The sequence below is a fragment of the Alligator mississippiensis genome, chromosome 3 (genome assembly GCF_030867095.1).
Source record: "Alligator mississippiensis isolate rAllMis1 chromosome 3, rAllMis1, whole genome shotgun sequence".
Lineage (NCBI taxonomy): Eukaryota > Metazoa > Chordata > Crocodylia > Alligatoridae > Alligator > Alligator mississippiensis.
This window is the reverse complement of record NC_081826.1, coordinates 193,466,790-193,487,402: the sequence shown is the minus strand read 5'-3', so window position 1 is coordinate 193,487,402 and position 20,613 is coordinate 193,466,790. Positions and strand designations below refer to the sequence as shown.

At 40.0% G+C, this 20,613-nt stretch overlaps 1 protein-coding gene across 2 annotated transcripts in view; it reads right to left on the bottom strand.

Annotated features, from left to right (window-relative positions):
• Positions 1-1,015: 1,015 nt before the first annotated feature.
• Positions 1,016-20,613, bottom strand: part of PIP5K1B (phosphatidylinositol-4-phosphate 5-kinase type 1 beta) — a 148,809-nt gene continuing 129,211 nt past the window's right edge. For both annotated transcript variants that reach the window (XM_014608630.3, XM_014608631.3), the window contains 2 exons: positions 12,804-12,921; positions 1,016-1,787 (listed from right to left, as the gene is read on the bottom strand). In XM_014608630.3, coding sequence (XP_014464116.1) covers positions 1,785-1,787; positions 12,804-12,921 — 121 coding nt within the window. In that variant the 3' untranslated portion in view covers positions 1,016-1,784. The remainder of the gene's footprint in view (positions 1,788-12,803; positions 12,922-20,613) is intronic.

Here is a 20,613-nt window from a genome sequence, read left to right as displayed (position 1 = left end):
AATTGGCTAGTTCTAAATTATTCACACGTAGCGGCTGGCGTTTGGCCTGCTAGCCGTATAAGAGGCTTGAGCAGTTTCCACCCAAGCCGAAGAGGACTCCACATCCATCTCGTGGGGACTCTGGGTGTGCGCGGCAGGGTAACAGAAACCCTGTGTGTCGCTCAGAGGGGTTTGGCGGCCTGATCCACCGCCCACCTCTTCCCGTCTTCGAACGGAGCCTACTATAAGACGTAACGACGAGTTTTATGCGCGCTTGTCCTGGACATCCGGAGTTTGTCTGCGTGGAGCCTAGCGACCTCCACGTGTGTTCGTGTTTTGTCTGTGTGGAGCCTAGCAACCTCCACGTGTGTTCGTGTTTTTTGTTGTAACCGCAACTCAAGCAAGTTCTCAGCCTACACCACGACCATCTCGGTGTAAGTAAAATAATCTTAAAATCAACCGTTACGTGTCTGTGCCTAATTCTAGCTTGGCGCCCGCCCTCTCCGACCCGGCCTGCCCGGGCTGCTGGCCACAGCCCGCGTGCAGAGAGACGAAAGCGACCCGGGGTCAGACCCGGCGCGCACAAGAAGGTTTTACAGAAATGCAAAATGTTACGTCTAGGGTCTACATCACTTATTTTGATACTTTTTCACTCTTTGGGGAATACTTATTTCTCGAAGAAATGTCATCCCTACCAGCTTCCATGAACTTTCAACATGACATTTATGAAGTTTCCCAAAATTCTGCTGTCACAGTGTGGATTCTTAGAATGATATTTAAAAACTTTACTGTGACAGAAAACTAAAAGAAACCAGATTGCTTCTACCCTTCCTGCTATGCTCTTCCATTGCCTTTTTTCTAATATCTTAAAATCTCCTGACATAGAAGAGGCAGCAGCAGATGTGGACAGATTACTTGTTATATACTGACTGGCACATTCCTACATAAAGACCATTTCAGATGTTCAAAAAGGTACTGGAGCACAAGGATAATACATGCGTAAACCTCATAAATATCTTCAAGTTTTCATCACAGGTTTTGAGAACAAAATATTTTATTTCTGTCAATAAAACTATAGTTTACGGTAGTATATACTAAATAAATTATATAATTTCTCTTTTACAAGCAATAAACTAAATCACAAATATTTCAAAGACAATGTATGTACACAACATAAGGCCTTGTTATAAATAGCTTTTTTCTCCTTTCACCAATAATCAGTGAAAATGTCTTCAGAGGCTAGTTTCCATAAAGTATGTGCAGACATTTACACTAACCTTTATATGAAATCATTTTTGACTTGCAGTGACATAGACCTAAGTGATTAGGATTCTGTGAGAGGGGCGGAAAGTGAAATTAATTGTACTCACCACTGTGCTGATGGATTTTTAAATAGGTAAAGCAGATTATATATTTTGCTTGTGCATAATCACCAAACACATGCAAATGAAATCACTAGAGTCAATAAGAAAATATCACTTTCAAGTCCAAAAAAGGTGATTGGCAATAGTAGAGAGAGCAGCTCAAATATGCAGTTCTTCACAGTTCAGCAAGCGACAGCACATGATAGCGAAGTTGTGTAATGGTTTCATGTCACATCTGCCGAGTCTAGCTTTCATTTCTATGTTTCAAAGATCCCCTGACATTTCTCAAGGATAACGTTCTGTTGAGTATTACTCTTTGTCTAATAGGCTCAGTAAATTCCTCCTCCTAAATCAGGAGTGCAGAAAGTGCTCTTTATCAACCATGGCCCCTTCTTGTCCATCTCTTCTGTGATTCTTCTGTTCTATTTCTTCTGTTCTCTATTACTGGAAATAGAAAAGAAATGTCTGTGATCAGGATGAGGAAAAGGTTGTTTCTTTATTCTGCATTTATTTATAGAGTAATAGGATACAAGCTTTATTCCCCTCCCTAGCCCCAGTAATCTGCAACATAGTTCTTCAATGAGCCTTTTCTTCCCCTTTGTCACATGCATGGGATCTTCTCCCTTTTCAATGGTAATCCTAAAGCTCTGCAGCCATTACAAGCCAAGGGAATATCAGTATACTTATAATGCTACAAATAAACCATATCCCACAAATGTTCCTGCAAAGTGCTGGAGAACCTAGCTATCAATAAAGATCAATGATAGGTGAGTTCACTTAACAGTTGACAGGAGACATTTGTTACCTTTCAGGATTTATTATTTAGGTAAGTTCAGGCTGACTTTGTTGGTAAGTGCCCCACAAATTGAGCTCTGTACCCTCCTTAAGTGCCACTTGGATGCCTTTCCCCTGCTCAATCTGCTGCTCTACTTTCTGCTTCCTTTCCTGTGCTATCTGCCTGTTCTGCTGCACTATCTTCTGCTCCCTGCTCCATCTGCTGCTGTTTCCTGCTCCCTCCACAATCTGCCACATGACACAAACAGAGCCCACCAACATCACTAGTGGCATGAGTGTCCCAGGTTGGCCACCCCTGATATGGAAAGTCAGTTTCATGACTCCCCATTAGATTCAATAAGACTAAGATACAGCCCTTGGACAAAACTGCACACGTATGCACACACTCCCCAAGATGGAGACACTTATTCATCTGAAAAAGCCTCATGAACTACTAATGTTCTATACCAGGGGTTGGCAATGCCAGGAGGCTATACAATCTGAGAAGCCATTAGATACAGCCTGCAAAGCTGGAGGCTTTGCCTGTGCCCTTGTCAAGTCCAGAGGCCAAAGCCAAGGGAAAGCTCCCAACCATTGACATGTCACCAAAGCCATCCAGCCCATGTTGGACAAAAGCTGGGTTGTCTCAGCCCACAGCTTGTAAAAGGTCTATACAAATAAATTTATAACAAGAATACTAACAGACAGTAGCTTAAACATACAAATGAATTGATCTATTTGACTGGCATTTTATCTCCTGTAGAAGAAATGTAGACATAGTACTTATTACTTCTAAGATTAGAGTATTGAGTTAGGTGGGAATTGCAGTGAAATATATTGGGTAACATAATGACGTTACCTGAACTAAAGACAAATTGATTCCTGATCAGAATTTTTGCTAAACCAAAAAACTAAAATTGGGATCACTACTATTTCTAAAGTGGAAGAAACGGACAAGACAGACCCCGTATCACACATCCTAAAGAAACAAAAAGAGAGTAAAGAGGGCCCTGTTTTCACCAAACTTCTAAATCACCTTTAACTTTGCTTCCAAGTAGAAACATTTAATTAACCTTTCAACAATTCAATAACCACCTGAACATGGTAGTGGAGGAAAACATAAAGAAATTGTATCCAAAATGTTTCTTAACAACAACAACAAAGTACCATTTGCGTGGCATAATATTATACTGCTGCAAACATTTATATTGGTTGTTGTAAAACAGTATGAACAAGGTTTTTTTTTAACCCTTGTTTATATTAACACAAGAGTCTCTCAAAGGTTTCTCATCTTCATATGTGGCTGTGGAGTGCAATGGACAGCAGACTATCCTGTCATGTTCTCAACTTCTTAAAATGTCAAGGCAGCCCTCACTAGACTCAAGGCACTCCTCAGAAATGTAGCTCTTAGCTTTCACTTGGTTTTTGACTATGAAAAAAATAATGGAGCAGTTCTTTTGTTGCCAAGGACTCAGGAAGAAGACCACAACAGGTCAGAATGATTCTCTGTATTTCTATTTAAAATCTCTAGGTTTATCTTGTGAATCATGTGCAGGTGTTTGCACACCTAACAGGATATTATTGCACAGCACCCTATCACACCTCATTAAAGGTTCCCCTGGCACTCCATGGTGCTGCAACATTCTGGTTGAGAATCAGTGATCTAAAGGATGCAATGCAATTAGTATGGAAAGTGAAACTGATAAATGGATAAATAAAATGAATTAGAGTGGATGAACAAAACAGAACTGATGTCTGGTTGAGTAAATGGAATGCATTTTGATAAGTAAATGAAGCAGCGAGGCTGATCAACTATGTTTTTTTCTAAATACCAAATTTTCTTGTATACAACATGTACCTTTCCCCCCTACATCCACCCCTCAAAATTGAGGTGTGCACATTAAGCACAGAAGCTGATTTTTTGCCCAGGCAGAAGCACCCTGCTTTGATTCCTGCTCCACAGTGCAACAGCAGCTGCATTACTATTCAGACAGCTGAGGGAGTCAATGACTTAGTTGGTCAATGGTGTTCACTCCATAGGTGTGAAAATTGTCTCTCCTTTTTAATAGTCTTGATGTTCCACTAATCAACCTAGCCTTTCTTAGGGCAAGTCTTCTGTCTGCTAGGTGCTCCTGGTCTTGGTCTTCCTACTTTACAGCCTTGGAGACTCTTTAGCTCTTTTTAAAATAATAAATCTACCCAAGGATCCAGTCTTCTATACAGCCACAACTCTGGAAAAATCTTTTCTTCTTCATTCTTCCTTTCAAAAATAAGGTACATTATATCCTGAGGTGTGTTGTATCTGAGAAAAGATGGTAATCTATTTTGCCAAGAAAGAGGCTTGAAAATGATAATTTTGCTGGTGGGTTTTTATGAGATCTGAATAAATTAAGAACTATTTCCACTATAGATTTAAGTCCCGTTTCCTCTGTAGTTTCTACTGTTTTCTTATGTACACTGTTGGCTATGAGGTAGGGTCTGAATAACTACTACTACATCCTTGTCATCTCTCATCCAATCTTTGGCCAGTTTCACTTGTCTGCTTTGCCCGCCCTGGGTACCTGTAGATATGTGGGGAGGCTGCTCTGACACGCTGTAATTACAGTGTGTTGAAGTGGACTTGATAAATCGAATCTGCTGGAGCATGCTAATTAGTGCACCTCCAGCAGCCTCCATGTCTTGTGTATCAGTATCTCCATGCTTCAAAATGGCAGCAATGGCAGGGGCACTTTAAAGCTCATTTGCCAATCTTTAGTTAAAGTGCCCCTGCTGCCATTTTGAAGTGCAGGGACACTGACATATGAAACGCTCCAGGTGCTTTAATTAGAGCAGTTCTTGGAGCTCCTCTAATTAAAGGGCCCTCCCTCCCCTGAAGCATGTGTAAAAACACCCCCTGGGGCCAGCTTTGAGCTGCTACTGTGCAGTCTGTGACTGTGACTAACTCCTCCTTTCTTCATTCCCTTTCCTCCTACCCTGAAACTATGCACCGCTATTCACAATCTAACCTGAAACATTTAGAAGTTGCTGGCAAAGTTGCAAAAAGGAAATTAATTTGATATGACTGCGTATACACACCATATGATGCTTATGGTCCTAAAAACCAACTGAGCTGTAATTAATTGAGGAGGGACCGCCACACTCTGGGTCCAATCCTGCAAATCTTTTTCAGACAAAACTCCTGTCTACCTCAGTGAGTAAAATCAGATTCTCTTCAAGCAACATCTTATGTGCAGCTGTTGGAATGACATCAACAACAGGTCCATATAAAGCTCTTCTCTGCTCCTACTGATACAGAATGAGTATGAGCTTAACAACAACAGTGGCTAACAGATATATAAGACAACAAAAATGAATGAAAGCTATACTGGGCCAAATTCCTTCTATCAGATAACACAGAATCATTATCCCAGACTTGCCATCTAATGGATTTAGAACTTGATCTATTATTTGAACATATTTTTGTGCTCTATTAATTTTTTCATGCATTCATTCCTCAGTAAATTATTTCCTCATATGGTACATTAAAAGCCCCAAGGCACTGATGATTTATAGCTTAGCGATTATACTTGCAGGCTTTCTAGACCTCAACTTAATAGTAATAAGAGATGGCATCTTTATATCTAGTAAAAGTATACCATTCTTGTTTCTGACTGATAGGAAAGAGAGATTGGTATCATGCCGCCATTATGTTCTTTTTTAAAAACTTAATAAGAAAACCTACCTTATGGGGATTAAATTGTACTCAGATGCTCAGGTGTAGCTTGTTTTAGTCAACAGGACCCAGGCATTAATAACTAGAATACATAACTAGGGCATGTATAGTTCAAATGGAATATTTCCTTTAAAAAACAATAAAAAAAAAAGAAACACACAGCTCCTTTATGGAGGAATTCATAAATGGATAAAAGAAGAGAAAGGGAGAGGTCCTTTCTCCTCAGTACTGCCGTTTTATAGAGTATGTCTAATTTCCTACATTAAGGCATTTATGCTCTTCTTTCTCAGTCTGACCTGAGGAAGCAGTGCATGACTGGGTACAGCAGGTACATTTGACTGACATTCTCCAGGGTAACTCATGGAAAGGTAAACACGGAAAGGTAAACATAGCTGTAAGAGGTGATGGATCAAAAGACCACAGGGTGAGCAGGGCTCTGTCAACAGCCATGTCCATGGGAGCTCAGAGGCCCCTAATTCTGCAGCAAACTGTACCCTCTAGCTTCTTCCAGTAGCCCCTGGTACCTGGGAGACTGAATGGAATGATTCCACAGGCCCATGGCCTGTATTTTTGACAAGACTGGGTCCCCATATCTACACACTGTCATAAATACTTTTCCATTTACTACATTTATCTATTAGTGGCATCTAGGAAAACTGTTCTGGGTGTGAATCCTCCATAGAAGTTCAAACCCCCAAAATAAATCAAAGACTAACAACTCAGAATCAGGGATTAGACCCACATTGTGCACGAATTGCAACTGTATATTTGGAGCAATCTGTTGCTCCTATACAGCCTAGAAGTGACTTTGGTTTTAATCATGGTTATTATTAAAATAGCCTAATACGACAAAGAGAGACTAGTATGAAACTACACCTACATAAAACATTATGAGAAAGAAACAAAATTACAGTGGGTGCATCTACATGTGCCATTAGTGTGCAGCTAGAAACGGCGGAGCTTATTACTCCACAGTTTATTGCTCCTGGGAAGCTCCCAGGTGCACTGTTTACACGTGTGCCCAGATGGCAGCACACTGAGCTGGGTCACAGCAGCTCTGCTCATATTGATTGGAGCTAGGTAGGAGCAGCCCCCCACACTGAAGCACCCTCATGCCCCAGCCAGCAGGGTTAGTGTCTATATGTGCATTGCTGCACATGGAAAAATTCTGCAGCAGGGTAGTACTTGTACTTGTATTTACAAGTACTACCCTGCTGTGGAGTTTATTAGTTTTCTGTGCCTAATAGAGGCGCACATGTAGATGTACCCAGTGTGACCAATTTTGAAGCCATCTACTACAAATATAGTGATTCTAAAGATAACTAAGCCTTCAAGATTCATCAGAAGAATGATTTGGTCCAGTGCACATATTTTATGCTCAAAACTTGAGACTTTATTACAAAGTACGGGCAATATAGGTGCTATAAAGGTTTAATCTTATTTTCAAAATACACAGTAAAATACAGTATTTCTAAACCATATACATTCCACGGCCTCATGATGCTATTGTGTTACTGAAAGGAATTGACACACTATTCACAATGGATTCCATGGAGAATGTAACTTGTGCTATGCAGAGTATTTGGCAAGTGAGGTCAAATGTTTGGAACAAAAAACACAAACCACTTCATTAGATGAGAAAAATATACTGCTGGAGTTTGCTTTTTGAGGAAGGGGAAACCATTGTTTTGGTACTCATTTTCTATGTTTCTGCAGCCTTGTGAAAATGATTCAATAGTCTCATTCTTAATCAAACTGTTTCTGGTTAATCGTAAGACTGTACCAGTGCTTATGAATTTACATTCAGCAGGAGAAATTACTTTTATGTTGTGTAATATCTACATCTTTAGAAGAAGAGAGAACCTTCTCTTTTAAATCTCTTTAATTTAAGTACTATAAACTCAAGCAGTTCATATAAATGCCTCTCTCTTTCCGTAATTTTTAATCTTTAAAAGAATCAGGTTGTTCAAAATGAATTAATTGCAAATAAAATATTATTAATCTAACATGCCTACCCAAATTTTTACAATACTTGCATATTTGGAAGTCATTTACATTGCTCTATCTTTGCTCAGCATGAAGCATATTCAATTGTATATTAAAAAATTAATCAAATCTCATTTATTAACACGACTGAAAAGTTTTAAAAAGAAATATACCCCAGAAGCATCTCAGACCAAATTTAGAGTTTATATCTAAAAATGGAAACATTTTAAACTTGCAATAGGAAACCACTCATATTTGTTTTATTGGGGCACTGGAAATGTTATGGTGTGGAATTTGCTCTCTGTTTACCAGGAACAGCACAATGGAACAAAAGAAAAGAAAAACTGAATAAGCATAGATACTATCACCACCACTCTTCTGTTCAGGGAGATTATCAGTCATACCTGTTCACTGTTCCATGATAAATTAATTTGTAATGCTAAACATGTTTCTGTATTTTGGAACCTGAAAAAAATACTATCACAACTATTTTTTGGTTTTGGCTTTGAAAATTACTTGTTGTTTTAAAGTATTTTCTAGGTTGTGTCATCTGCTTTTTTTCAGCAGAATATTATTGTATTTCTTCACAGATGAAATACAGGCAGTCCTCGACTTAAGACGTTTCGACTTGCAACGAACGGCACTTATGACGTTTATAAATTGAAACCCTGTTTCGACTTTCTGACATCAGTTTCAACTTTATAATGCTTGATCTGACGCCGCGCCATGCCACCAAACAAGTTCACTGCGTCACCCATCTCCCTGGAGAACATCTGTCCAAACTTCCTTGGACACTTTCTTTAAGAAAGCAGACAAGACTCCAGGAAAACCTGCAGCCAAGACTCCTGAGAAGACTCCAGCCAAGAGCCCTTCAAAAAGTCCAGTAAAGTCACCTCAAAGAAGTCCTTCCAAATCAATATGATTGCTATTTACAATATAAATACATTAATGTAGCTATATTACTCATCTATAATTGATTAAGTACAAAATTCTGGGGTTTTTTGGTGAAAATAGAGTATTGGACCTTGGTTCAGGAACCAATCCCCATTTATAACATTGTTTCCTATGGGAAATATCCGCGTTACAACGTTTCGACTTAAGAGGTGGTTTTCAGGAACCAATTGTGTCGCAAGTCCGAGGACTGCCTGTATAAGAATCTAGCAGCAACTTCTCCTATTGCCGAACAATACAGACCAGCAGTAAGGAATTCTAGTCGGTTTCCCTTCCCAATAAACTTCCCGGTGAAGTGACTGCAGGAGTGCTGCACTCCATACTTTCTCCATAATGCCCAACACTAGTAGCATATGTACGTTCATAATACAACATGTATTACGTACTAGATATTAGAAACAGAAGACCCCATTCTGATCTCAAGCAAGAGTGAAGAGGAAATGAGTGACTCATAGAAATACAGGATACATCTGTTTCTGGAAGGAAACAAATCCTGGTTCATAAGGTCCATTCCCCTCTTTTCACAGACCGTCGCATCATATCATTCCTTTCATAAAATGATCAAACTCCATCTCCAAGGTAATGGGGAGGGGTGGGGATTTTATACTGCTCTCCACTAGCCCTATATGGAAGTTCTTCCATAAACTCAGTGGTCTGATGGTTAGAAACCTCTATATTTTCAGACTAAATTCATTAATGGTCAGTTAATGCTCCCTTAGCCTAAACAGCAATTTTCCCTCTGTGTGCTCACTCAAAGGTCAGGTTCTTTGAGTAGATATGATATCTTTTATAAAACCAACTAAATAGCTGGGAAAAAGTTCTTTGCAAGCTTTCGGGCACACACACCCTTCGTCTGTTTGCGCCTGAAAAGCCTGCAAACAACTTTTTCCCCAACCATTTAGTTGGTCTAATAAAAGCTGTCACATTTACGCAAAGAATCTTGCCTGCCTACATCCTTAGACCAACATGGCTACAACCAACAACTTTACTGTTTTGTTGTATTTATAGGATTGCAATTAGGAAGTCAGTAACATACCAGTATAAAATAAGAGTGAAATCAAAATCAGGTCTAGTATCTGTGAGAACACATCTGATGGCTGCTATCCATAAATGAAGTCCAGAATATCTTTTTTTTTTTTTTTAATGTTGGCTATGAGTTATGTTCTCTGTCCTCAAAAAATCTAAATACTCTGGAGCCATTTGCAACACAAACCATGTAGAGGTGTTCTGAGTGAATGTGTTCATCCAATTTCCTTCAATTTTCACTGATATGTAAGCAGTGCTGCTAGTTAGCATTGGGTTACTACTACATATTGTACTAATATCTTGTGCAGGATTTAAGGGTGGACAAGGGCTACAGATAGCCAAACAGTCAAGACTGCATCTGAAAGGTTATTATGTGCACCTGTCTATAAGATACAATAGTGCAGATCCAAACATTGCCCATTCATCGCAGTTTGGAAATTTTCTGACAAATCTTTATTTTTGCCAGGAAATTCTGGTTCATGGAGCCCAACATTTTTGCTTGGAAATGAGTTGGCCCAGCACTGAAAGTGCTGAAAGTCCCTCCAGCACTGGCTGGGGAACCCTTAGAATGAGCTCTGTCTGCCCCCTTTCCTCCCCATTCTGAAAACTTTGCAGCCTTGCAGGGAAGAGGGACTGCTGCTAGGGGAAACCAGCTGCATACTCGAAGCCAGAAGCTAGATTCCTCTCTCCCCTGGAACCAACAGTGTTTGGTCTGGGGAATCACCATAACTCAGAATGCTTCATGCAAAGTGTTCTCAGTTACAGTGGGGAGATACATTTCTGTCTGCACCCCAGAAGTTTAAGATCGTCTGTTATTGTTCCAGTCTGATTTAAACCAAAACCAACATTTTGGGAAAAAAGTGAAATTTCTTGAGAACACCAATAAACCATAGCACTCAGCTATAGCAAGCTCTTTATTTTGTACAATAAAATCACAACTTACTTTACCCTTTAATTCATCTTCTGTACATAATATAGTTTTACTAGATCCTGCCTTTAAGTTACTTTCTACTCCACAGTAAGCAATAACAAGTCTATTCTGTTATGCTGCTTTCTTCATTAACGGTATATATGACTGAACTTCACCAAGAAGCTTACTACTTCAAAGCAAGAGAAGTAAGGGAGAAGAAGAACAAAGGAAGAACTGAAATCAAGTTAAAATATTACATATTATCATATCTAACTGAAAATAATGTAGTAACCTGTCTTGCAAAAACACTGTTGATAAAAATTATTAACCTATTTGCTACCAGGAAAACAAAACAAAACAATCCTGTAAATTACTTTTAATAATGACGACTTTATAAGTTAATTTCTTTTGTGATGTTCTCAACAAATACTTAGATCCATCTGAGAGTTTCATCATGTTTCATGCTTTTTGTTTTGTTTTCATGGAGAATGTATAAAAAAAATTACCTGCTTTGTTCCTACATTCATAAAAATATGCACCTTCCCCTTCCCAACTCCAATGATTTATCAGCATCCTACATACACCAAACTTCATTCGGTTTCAACAGCTCGGATTCAAGTCACTATCACTTATCACCACTGTTGCAGTTCGGGTCTAATATTTTTTTTTTTAAAAGGACTGACTGTTGAATCAAAATGGATATTGTGATTTGGTGACATCTTCAGAAGTCACCAATAGTTAGGATATGCACAGAGCTCTCTTTCTTAGCATCTGAAGTGAGTTTGGCCTCACAAAAGCTTATATCTCTCTGACTTAGTCTATATGGTACGTATTTTCTGTCTTCAGAAGTAACAAACTACCATATAAAGCTGTCCCATCTTGCCTATGCACAGTTTTGAAGTACCTGCCTAACTCACACATCCATTTGATTTGTTTGAAGTAGCTAGCAAACATATCCGTACCCTTATCTTCACTTGGGTGATATAACCTCGTGTCCATAATTATTTTAAGGTAGAACCTTCAGGGCACACCTTAAGATCATTCTCTTTTCACAGCCTTTTTGACTGAGGACATGGCAGGGGTACGTTGGGTACAGGCATAGTCTGTCCTATGAAGCATTGACATTGATCAATTAATTCAGGTTTGATCAGTTTTATGTGGTCATTCCGAGGCAAAATGGTGAGCATGCTATAAATCTACACATATATTTCAGAGACAACCTCAGTGAGATTTCTTAAGGAGGACATTTAAAAAAAACTTTAAAAAAAATTCCTTTTTAAATTAAGCCCCTGCTGAATTTCCTGGGCAAACTCTTATCTTCTAGCTATCTTTCTTTTATACTTTGAAGCTTTAACAACAACTATTATTATTATTATTATGTCTACAACAGTGCCCAAGAATGCAAGTGCTAAACAAACAACATAAGCAATTTATCACTTTCTATAACATTCAGCTAAGATGTGGGCTTGGGAAGAAGTTGCTCATTCTAAGCACAGCAAGAATGAGACTGCTCATTGGAAACTAAAGCAGCAAAGGAAAAACATTTCAAGCATATTCCTGCAACCACAGTGGCACCACTCAGATTGAAAAAGGAACCAGCCTATTAGCATATTTTAAGTACAGCTCTGCATAGCCACCTATTCTTTTCACCTGTATACAAATGAATGATACTTTTTCCATCTGGAAAACAGGCATGACTGACAGTTTTCCATCTGGGAAACTGGCATGAATAAGTTTTCCATCTGGGAAAACTGACCTTCAGTGTTGAAAAAAGTGAAAAAAAAACATTTAGTTTTTTCCACAAGCTAACAGAAATGACTACTTGGCACTCTCCGTCTGTCTGTCCGTCTGTTCCCCCCCCCCCACACACACACTAGGTAAAATAAAATTAAACAGCACCTAGCAAACATCTGGAGTAAAACTCATTTAACAAGGTACTTAAGCATATGTCTGACTTCAAACACTTGGGAAAATAAAGCAATTAGACTACTGTGTGCTTAAAACTGGGCATGCATTTACATACTGTACCTGGGCCTAAGTAACAAAAATAAGTAAAAAAGAAAAATGATAAGAAATGGAACCAACATGTTTGACAACTTACTAAATAGACATCCAAAACTGAAGCATTATCATTCTCCATTTCCAGTGTGCTCTGTTCTGAAGTCAGGTAGATGGCACTGTCTTCTAATGTAAATGTTGAACTCGACGGTAACCCTTTACTGGAAACGGAAAAGGAAACATAACGAATACAAGAGGTAAATTACCAGAACACAAACATAAGACCTGAAACTTTAAAACACAAAACCCCTCCTAAATTCTTACTTTTCCTTCTATTTGGTGAAAAAAGTACATTTCAAAAGACATTAGTTACATATGTAATTAGTGCAGTGGGGCAATAAGAAGAGCTAATCTTTATGCTGCAAGTGCAGTTACTTGATTGCTGGGCAGACAAGGTTCCTTGGGTGAATTTGATATCTTTTATTAGACCAAACCAAATGGTTGGAGAATAGTTATTAAGTAAGCTTTCGGGTTCAAAAACCCTTCGTCAGGCTAAGGACGCTGCAGCAGTTGGTGTGTTCTCTTCCTGGATGGAATGAAAAGTAAAGAAGCCAGGGGCTGGGCTGGGGAGTCAGTTGCCAGGCGGATTGTAATGTATCAAAAATCCAATGTCTGTGTTTAGTCCATGATCTCTGGTATCCAGCAGGTTGATGAAATGGAGCTCATAGGCTCGTCTCTGGGAAGTGCTGTGTAAGTTTCCCTTGAGGATCAGGACTGAGAGATTGGAGAGAGAGTGGCCCTCCTGTGAGAAATGTGCCCCCACCGGTAACTGGGTATTTCTGTCTTTGATGGATTTCCAGTGTGCGTTCATTCTGGTGCGCAGTTGTTGTTTGGTCTCTCCTACGTATTTTCCATCAGGGCATTTGGTGCATTGGATGAGGTATACTACATTTCTGGAGGTGCAGCTGTAAGATCCTGGGATGCTGATGGCTCTGTTGTGGGGTGTAGTAACAGTAGGGGTGGTGGAGATGTGTTGGCAGGTTTTGCATTTCTTGCCAAGGCACGGTCTGGATCCTTTTGGTGTGTTCTGGGCTTGAGGAAGTTTGCTTTTGGTGATGAGGTTAGCAAGGTTCGATGCTTGTTTGAAGGCTAGGATGGGTGGCTCTGGGAAGATCTTTTTAAGAATAGGGTCTTTTTCTAATATGGGTTGCAATTTTTTGAGGATTTTCTGTACAGGTTCAAGGGATGGGTGATACGTCATAACCAGCAGTATGCGATTTGTGGGGGGTTTTCTTCTGTACTGCAGCAGTTCTTCACGTGGTATCCAGGTGGCTCTTTCAAACGTGCGATCTATCTCTCTGGAGGAGTGTCCTTGCTGGGTGAAAGCCTTTTTAAGATTGGTGAGGTGGCAATCCCGGGTGTTCTCTTCAGGACAGATGCAGTGGTATCTGAGGGCTTGGCTGTATATCACAGCTTTTTTGGTGTGTTTAGGGTGATTGTTGGTTCTGTGCAGATATGTATGTTGGTCTGTGGGTTTCTTGTATACTGTGGTCTGTATTTTACCCTTCTGGATACTGATCCTTGTGTCTAAAAAGGGGATGTTGGTGTTGGAGTATTCTAAAGATTGCTGCGCACATTCATGGAGAAGCAGCCTGGAATCGCAGGGACACTTCTGCATCCTTTTTGCAGGTAGATTTTGGGCCTCCATCTTAAAAAATTAACCTCTAAAGATGTGATTCTTAACTGGGGTGTCATATTTTTCTGTACTAAAAAAAGGAGAAGTAAAACCTAAGAGCTGGCATTTTCTGAGGGATGTCTTGAGCCTAACAAGGGGCATCTCAAGGCTAAAAAGGTTAAGAACCACTGCTTTCAAGCTTGCATTTTCAAAGGAGCTTAAGCTTACATGATTGGCTCACTGAAAGTCAATAGCAACCATGTAGCTAACTCCCGTCAGCTCCTTTGAAAAACACAACCTAGATTTTTAAAGCCAAATTTTTAGATGGTGAAACTGCATTTCACCCACATATTGTGGGTCACAACTGCACGTGGAACTGCATAAAATGGTACCATGCTGTGATTTAAGGAGAAAAGATTAATTTTTTCCTTCCCTGGAGAGTAATGCAATTCATGGTTTACCTGCTTACACTGTGCATTTAGGACAGGATTTGCTCTTATGCTTACTCCCAAGGGAAATCAAATCAAATTAATATTAAGCACTGCACTGGTCAGTTTTTGAGACTCAGCAAACTTATTACTTAAAAACTATAAAACCAATACAAATTTAGACTATAAAACTGAATGGAAAAAGTGGTCAGCAAACCTGACGCCATATTCCTATTGGGTGCACAGTATTATATTAAGATAAACTATTGCTTTCATGATGTCGTACATTGGATGTCCTCAGTAATGAGGCTCTATCCCCTTGCCTCCTTCTGGACTGATTTAATTCTCATTGACTTTAGTGGGAGTTGGATCAGACCCTCTATCTATATTCCATTTAGCAACATTTCAGTTGGGTCATTTTTTTGCCAATGCTTAGTTTAACTAATGGAATAAAGGAGACTCTTTGCCAGGGCAACACTGGAAATGCTTCTTGAATGTTGACTATATTTTATCATCTTTTTTGCAAACCAAGCACTGGCATGAAAGATACTGTCCTTGATAATAATAAAAAAAACTGACTAGAAATGAGTTGCTTTAGCTTTTGAGATTCAATTCTAATATTATAAAAGCCTTAGTCTGTCTGTCCGTAATGCTTTATTCGCACTCTGACTGGTTACCTCGGCAGCCAATCAGAGTGCTCTGGACAGAGACACACATGTGGAGCGCTGCCTAACAGTGGGGACTGGGGCAGGAGCCAGTGGGCTAGAGTGCCCCCCTCCAATAGCCAGCTGGGGGGGGGGGGGAAGGCGGCAGGGAAGAGGGGAGGAAGGGAGGTGGGAGGAGCAGGAAGGCAGGGGGGTGGTGGTGACTAGTAGCTGCACCCCGCCACAACTGTCACTGTGGCCTGAAGGGGAGGGGGGAGCAGCACCAGCCCCAGCCCAAAGCAGCGGTGGGGAACGGCCCTGGTCCCTGGCCCAAAGTGGTGGGGGGGAGTGGCCCTGGCTCGAAGCGGCGGGGGTAGGCGAGGAGTGGCCTTGGACCCGGCACAAAGCAGCAGCAGGGAGGGGGGGAAATGGCCCCAGCCTAAAAGGAAGGGGGATGGACGCAGGCCTCTGCCCCCACCCGCTTACTCCCCCCCGTCTTGATAGGTAATTTGCTAGTAAATACATAATGTCCATTTCAGACACCTGAGGGTGTGCAAAGGCAAGAGCACACACACACACACACACACACACACACACACACACACACACACACACACATGACTCAGAAGAAAACCACAACGTTTTTGGGAGCTGGAGGATAGAAGTTAGTTACTGTTTTTCTAGAAGGATGTGACATTAGAGGTTACAGAGACCAAAGGCTATTCTATGTTTCAGATAGTCTCTGGACTTTTGGTTACAGATCACATTGTGGCAAGTTGCAGATTACAAAGCAAACATTCATTGCTACATTCTATTCTGTTAAATTAAGTAACTTAAATAGTTAAGCAGGCTCACCATATCCTAAGAAAACAACCACAATATATTGTGACCTTTCCTGTCTTTGCCCCTAAAGCTGCAGTACTTGTATCCTACTGGCTCTCTACATCCAGAAAAGGAGCAAGCTTGCATGTTGGATTGGCAGCAGGGGAGGAAAGGTGCTTTTCTAGTTTCTCAGACCAAAACCATCTTCTCCCAGTCAAGTTAGTTTACTGGTTTCATTCAAAGCTTCCAAAAGAACAGCGTATTCTATTTTTTTGCCGGAAACAAAATGCTCTCCTTTCCATACCACTGTACTTAATTTTAAGTTACAGCTGCTTCTGCTGTAGTCTGCTCTGAGGCTGCAGATCGCTACAGTGAGAACACACCAATAACATGATCTCAAGTGCTATAGTCTTCTTTATGGCAATGTTGTGAAATATTTTTGGTTTATTTACTGTTCAGACACAATTCATTCTAGTAGCAGCAGCAGTAATAGCTTGTTTAAAAAATTAGAGGTACTGTCGTTTGTGAGGCAGGGGAAAGGGATGGGAGAGGCATACGGGCAGAGTGTGGGCCTAACTGGTGGCACACCTGCCAGGAAGGTTGCCCCCCACTTTTCCGCTTTCCCAACAGAAGACAGAATAAAAAATAAAGGCCAAATTACACATCTTTAAGAGCAGCATGCTTTCCATTATAGGTGGAAAGAGACACACACAAGCCAGGCTAAGGGACTGCTTCAGTATTCTGAGAAAGAAGAAGTGCTCAGTGAGCTAGCTAAGTTATGGAAACTGAATTACTGAGCACTAAACTGGAGAGTACAGACTCCAATGGCAAGGGACAATGGCAACCACCAAGAAAAAAAAAAGGTATTGCCAGAAACCTTTCAGCAAAAACAACACCACCTTTATCCCAGAGGGTGGATACCCAGAGGCATATAAATTTCATGGCAAGGTCTTTTTCAGGGAGCAGAAAGAAGTTGCAATGACTACGACAAAAATAGCTATGTAGGATATGACACATCCTTATAACAGAACACAGCCTCTTTTTTCATCAACCTCGAAATTCAGTAACTGGCAGATTACAGAAAATTTAACTCATACCTAAAGAAAATCTTTATTTCTACACAGGAAATAAAAAGAACGGTACTTGACATGGACAGAAGAAATTATCCTGGTTTTACACAGTAGAAGTTTACTTTTAAGGTGAAACATCTGGTTTAGAAACAAGGCTGGAAAAGGCCAATGAACACAGACTGTCCGTATTGGGAAGCTAATCTGTGAAGTGGGGAAAGAAGTGGAAATTCTGAGTCACTGGCGCATTAGTGTGAAGTTGGAACCCACGCTGGTGTCAGAATGCCGACTTCAGCCTTCGCCAGGATCCAAACTCTGCCACACATCAAGCTGCAGTGCAACGTTTATTAGTTATAAAATAATGTCACTTCAGTAACACTGTCAGTCTGCAGCAAACAGAGATAACTTCCAAACGGAAACATAACAGAATATGCTGGCTGTGCCAACAAGGCTCCTCCATCAGAAATCAGCCTGATGGTAGACACTACTTTGCCATTTAGTTTATTAAAACTGCCATCTCATGACACAGTGGAGAAAGTTCTCAGCACAGTTTAGAAGTAATGGGGGGTGTCAGGCAGGGAAATTACTGTTCACTTTGTCTTTGACTATTTGATGAGAAACTAAACAGGCTTTCCCTTTTATTTTTCTGTGTACCTGGATCCTGCTTTGACAGGTACTTTGCAAGAAACACAAATAAGGATTGTGAGATTGGCATGAAGTTATGAAAAAATCATATGAATTAAAGTGGATCTTCAGCAAATTTATAACAACACAATTCTTATAGGTGACCTCTTCTAAGGCCCCTGCTACACGTTATATATATCATGCAATTAACTGGTCAGTCACACAACAAATCTAAACTGGCCACACATGCAAAGTAAGACTAACCACAAGTGTAAAGTAATTATCACACAATTAACTGGTTAGACCAGCTACACATGCAAAGTAATTATCAAACAATAAAAATGACTGTCCATCTATAAAAGAGCCAACCAGCTAGAAAGCTGGTGCTTGAAAATGTGTGACAAATCTATAGCTGGTGCCTATCCAGCTTTAATTTGAATGTGTAGCAGGGCCCTGAGTGATATACAGGCAGTCCTCGGACTTATGACACAACTGGTTCCTGAAAACTATGTCTTAAGGCAAACTGTTGCAACTCGGAACCGATTTTCCCATAGGAAACAATGTTATAATGGGGGACTGGTTCTTGAACCAAGGGCCGATACCCTATTTTCACCAAAAATAACCAGGAATTTTGTACTCAATCAATTACAGATGAGTAATATAGCTACACTAATGTATTTATATTGTAAATAGCAATCATATTGCTTTGGAAGGCCTTCTTTGAAGTGACTTTGCTGGACTTTTTGAAGGGTTCCTGGCTGGAATCTTCTCATGAAACCTGGCTGCAGGTTTTTCTGGAGTCTCGTCTGCTTTCTTAAAGGAAGTGACCAAGGAAGTTTGGACAGATGTTCTCCAGGGAGATGGGTGATACAGCAAACTTGTTCGCTGACGTGGTATGGTGCGAGATCAAGTGTTGTAAAGTCGAAATTGACATCAGAAAGTTGACAAAGGGTGTCAATTTATAAACGTTGTAAGTGCAAAATGTTGCAACTCAAAACGTTGTAAGTTGAGGACTGCCTATAATTCCACATGTTCCCTATTAGCTTATTTACTATTGAAGGCAACACGACACTGCACTAGGGTAAAGAAACAGAGTACATTAAAATCTAGCAATCCCATTTGGGACAAACAACTGAACAGCCTGGAAATATCTGTTGAAAAACTTCACCAACTTTCCTAAATTTAAATAAGATGTTTTTATCCTCCAACAAATTTCATTTTTAGTCATGTTGAATTACAGAATTAAAAGGTCCTAGGACTGTGCTCTGGAAACTAAAGATTGCTTTTCACAGAAGACAGACAGTAGTGAAAATGCAGTTTCCTATATTGCTCTATCTATATGCATCGACTCTGGCATACCCGTAAGACCTAGAGGATCATTAACTGTCTATCTTTGCAGAATCCCAGGGAGGAGTGGGAGTAACAACTGTTAAAAGTACATTTTCTTTGTGATATAGGCATGTCTCTAGGGAACTGACCTGAAATTACTAGCTCCATTTGTATAGGCCAAAAACCTAACAAATTAGACCCAAGCCAGCCGATTTTCTCTGTAGCAAAGCAGCACTATATTAAAAAAGCTTTCGATGAGCAATGCATCAAGTGTTGAGTATCTCTGGGAGAACATACCTCTATGTATCAGTACCTTGACTAGTTGTCCCCTGACAGAATTCCCATAAACATGATAGCTCTTGTGTTAGGACAGCGTATCACATCTTCTCTGGATAATAACTATTCCAAGCCCAGGAAGGAAGGTAGAAAATACAGCCTTGGTTCACAACAAATGAAAAATGCATTTGGTACACAACGGCAGTAAAGTGGTTGTTCTAACAAGTAGACTTCTTAACAAATACTTCTGGAAAATGTATTATATACAGGTATAAATAGACACAGAACCAATTTGTCTTTTTAAAAAATGACATGATGTGATCCAAACATTACTCTTAATATGTTTCATGTTGTAATATAGCATCACTTCTGAACCACAATACTGCATGTAAGTCTTTAAATTCAAGTGCCGCATGAAAAAGGAGGGTCAAACTGCCTTATGATGAAGCACTGATATCTTATTTTTACTGCAATTACTGTTAAGAAGCATTAAAGCTATTGAAAAGCAGTAAGTGGGACTGACTTTTTAATGCACTTGCTGGCTTTGAAGTAGTTTGACAGGAAAGGTTCTTTTGTGCTACCAAACCTAAGCTAATTACAAACCATGACTTGTGAATGAGTAAACATCCCAGATGCAGGCAATCTATTCCATGAAGGTGACTGAGTCAGTAATTTTTTGCAGCTTCCATTATAAATCATAGTAACAGCTGGCATACAATTTCAGTACAAGAGAACTGGTGCAGGGGACCACCATTTAACAACTCAGTGTTTGAAACAACTCCAAAAGGTGATGCAAGTAGATAGCACATGTATACTGGAGGGCTGGATCTAAATTCAAGTATTCTTTTGACCAATAAAGGAGTTCTCTCCATGGCCTTTAAAGGATGCTAGGCCTCAGCAGAAGGGATAGAGGCCAGTAGATGGGACTCGAGGTGTCTTGAAGATGGAGAAATAATAATAATTTTAAAACATTATAGGATTCCGGGCAGAATGACATTTGTAACTTATTTCCACTAATATAGTGAAAGTGAGTGTAATTCTGAGCCCC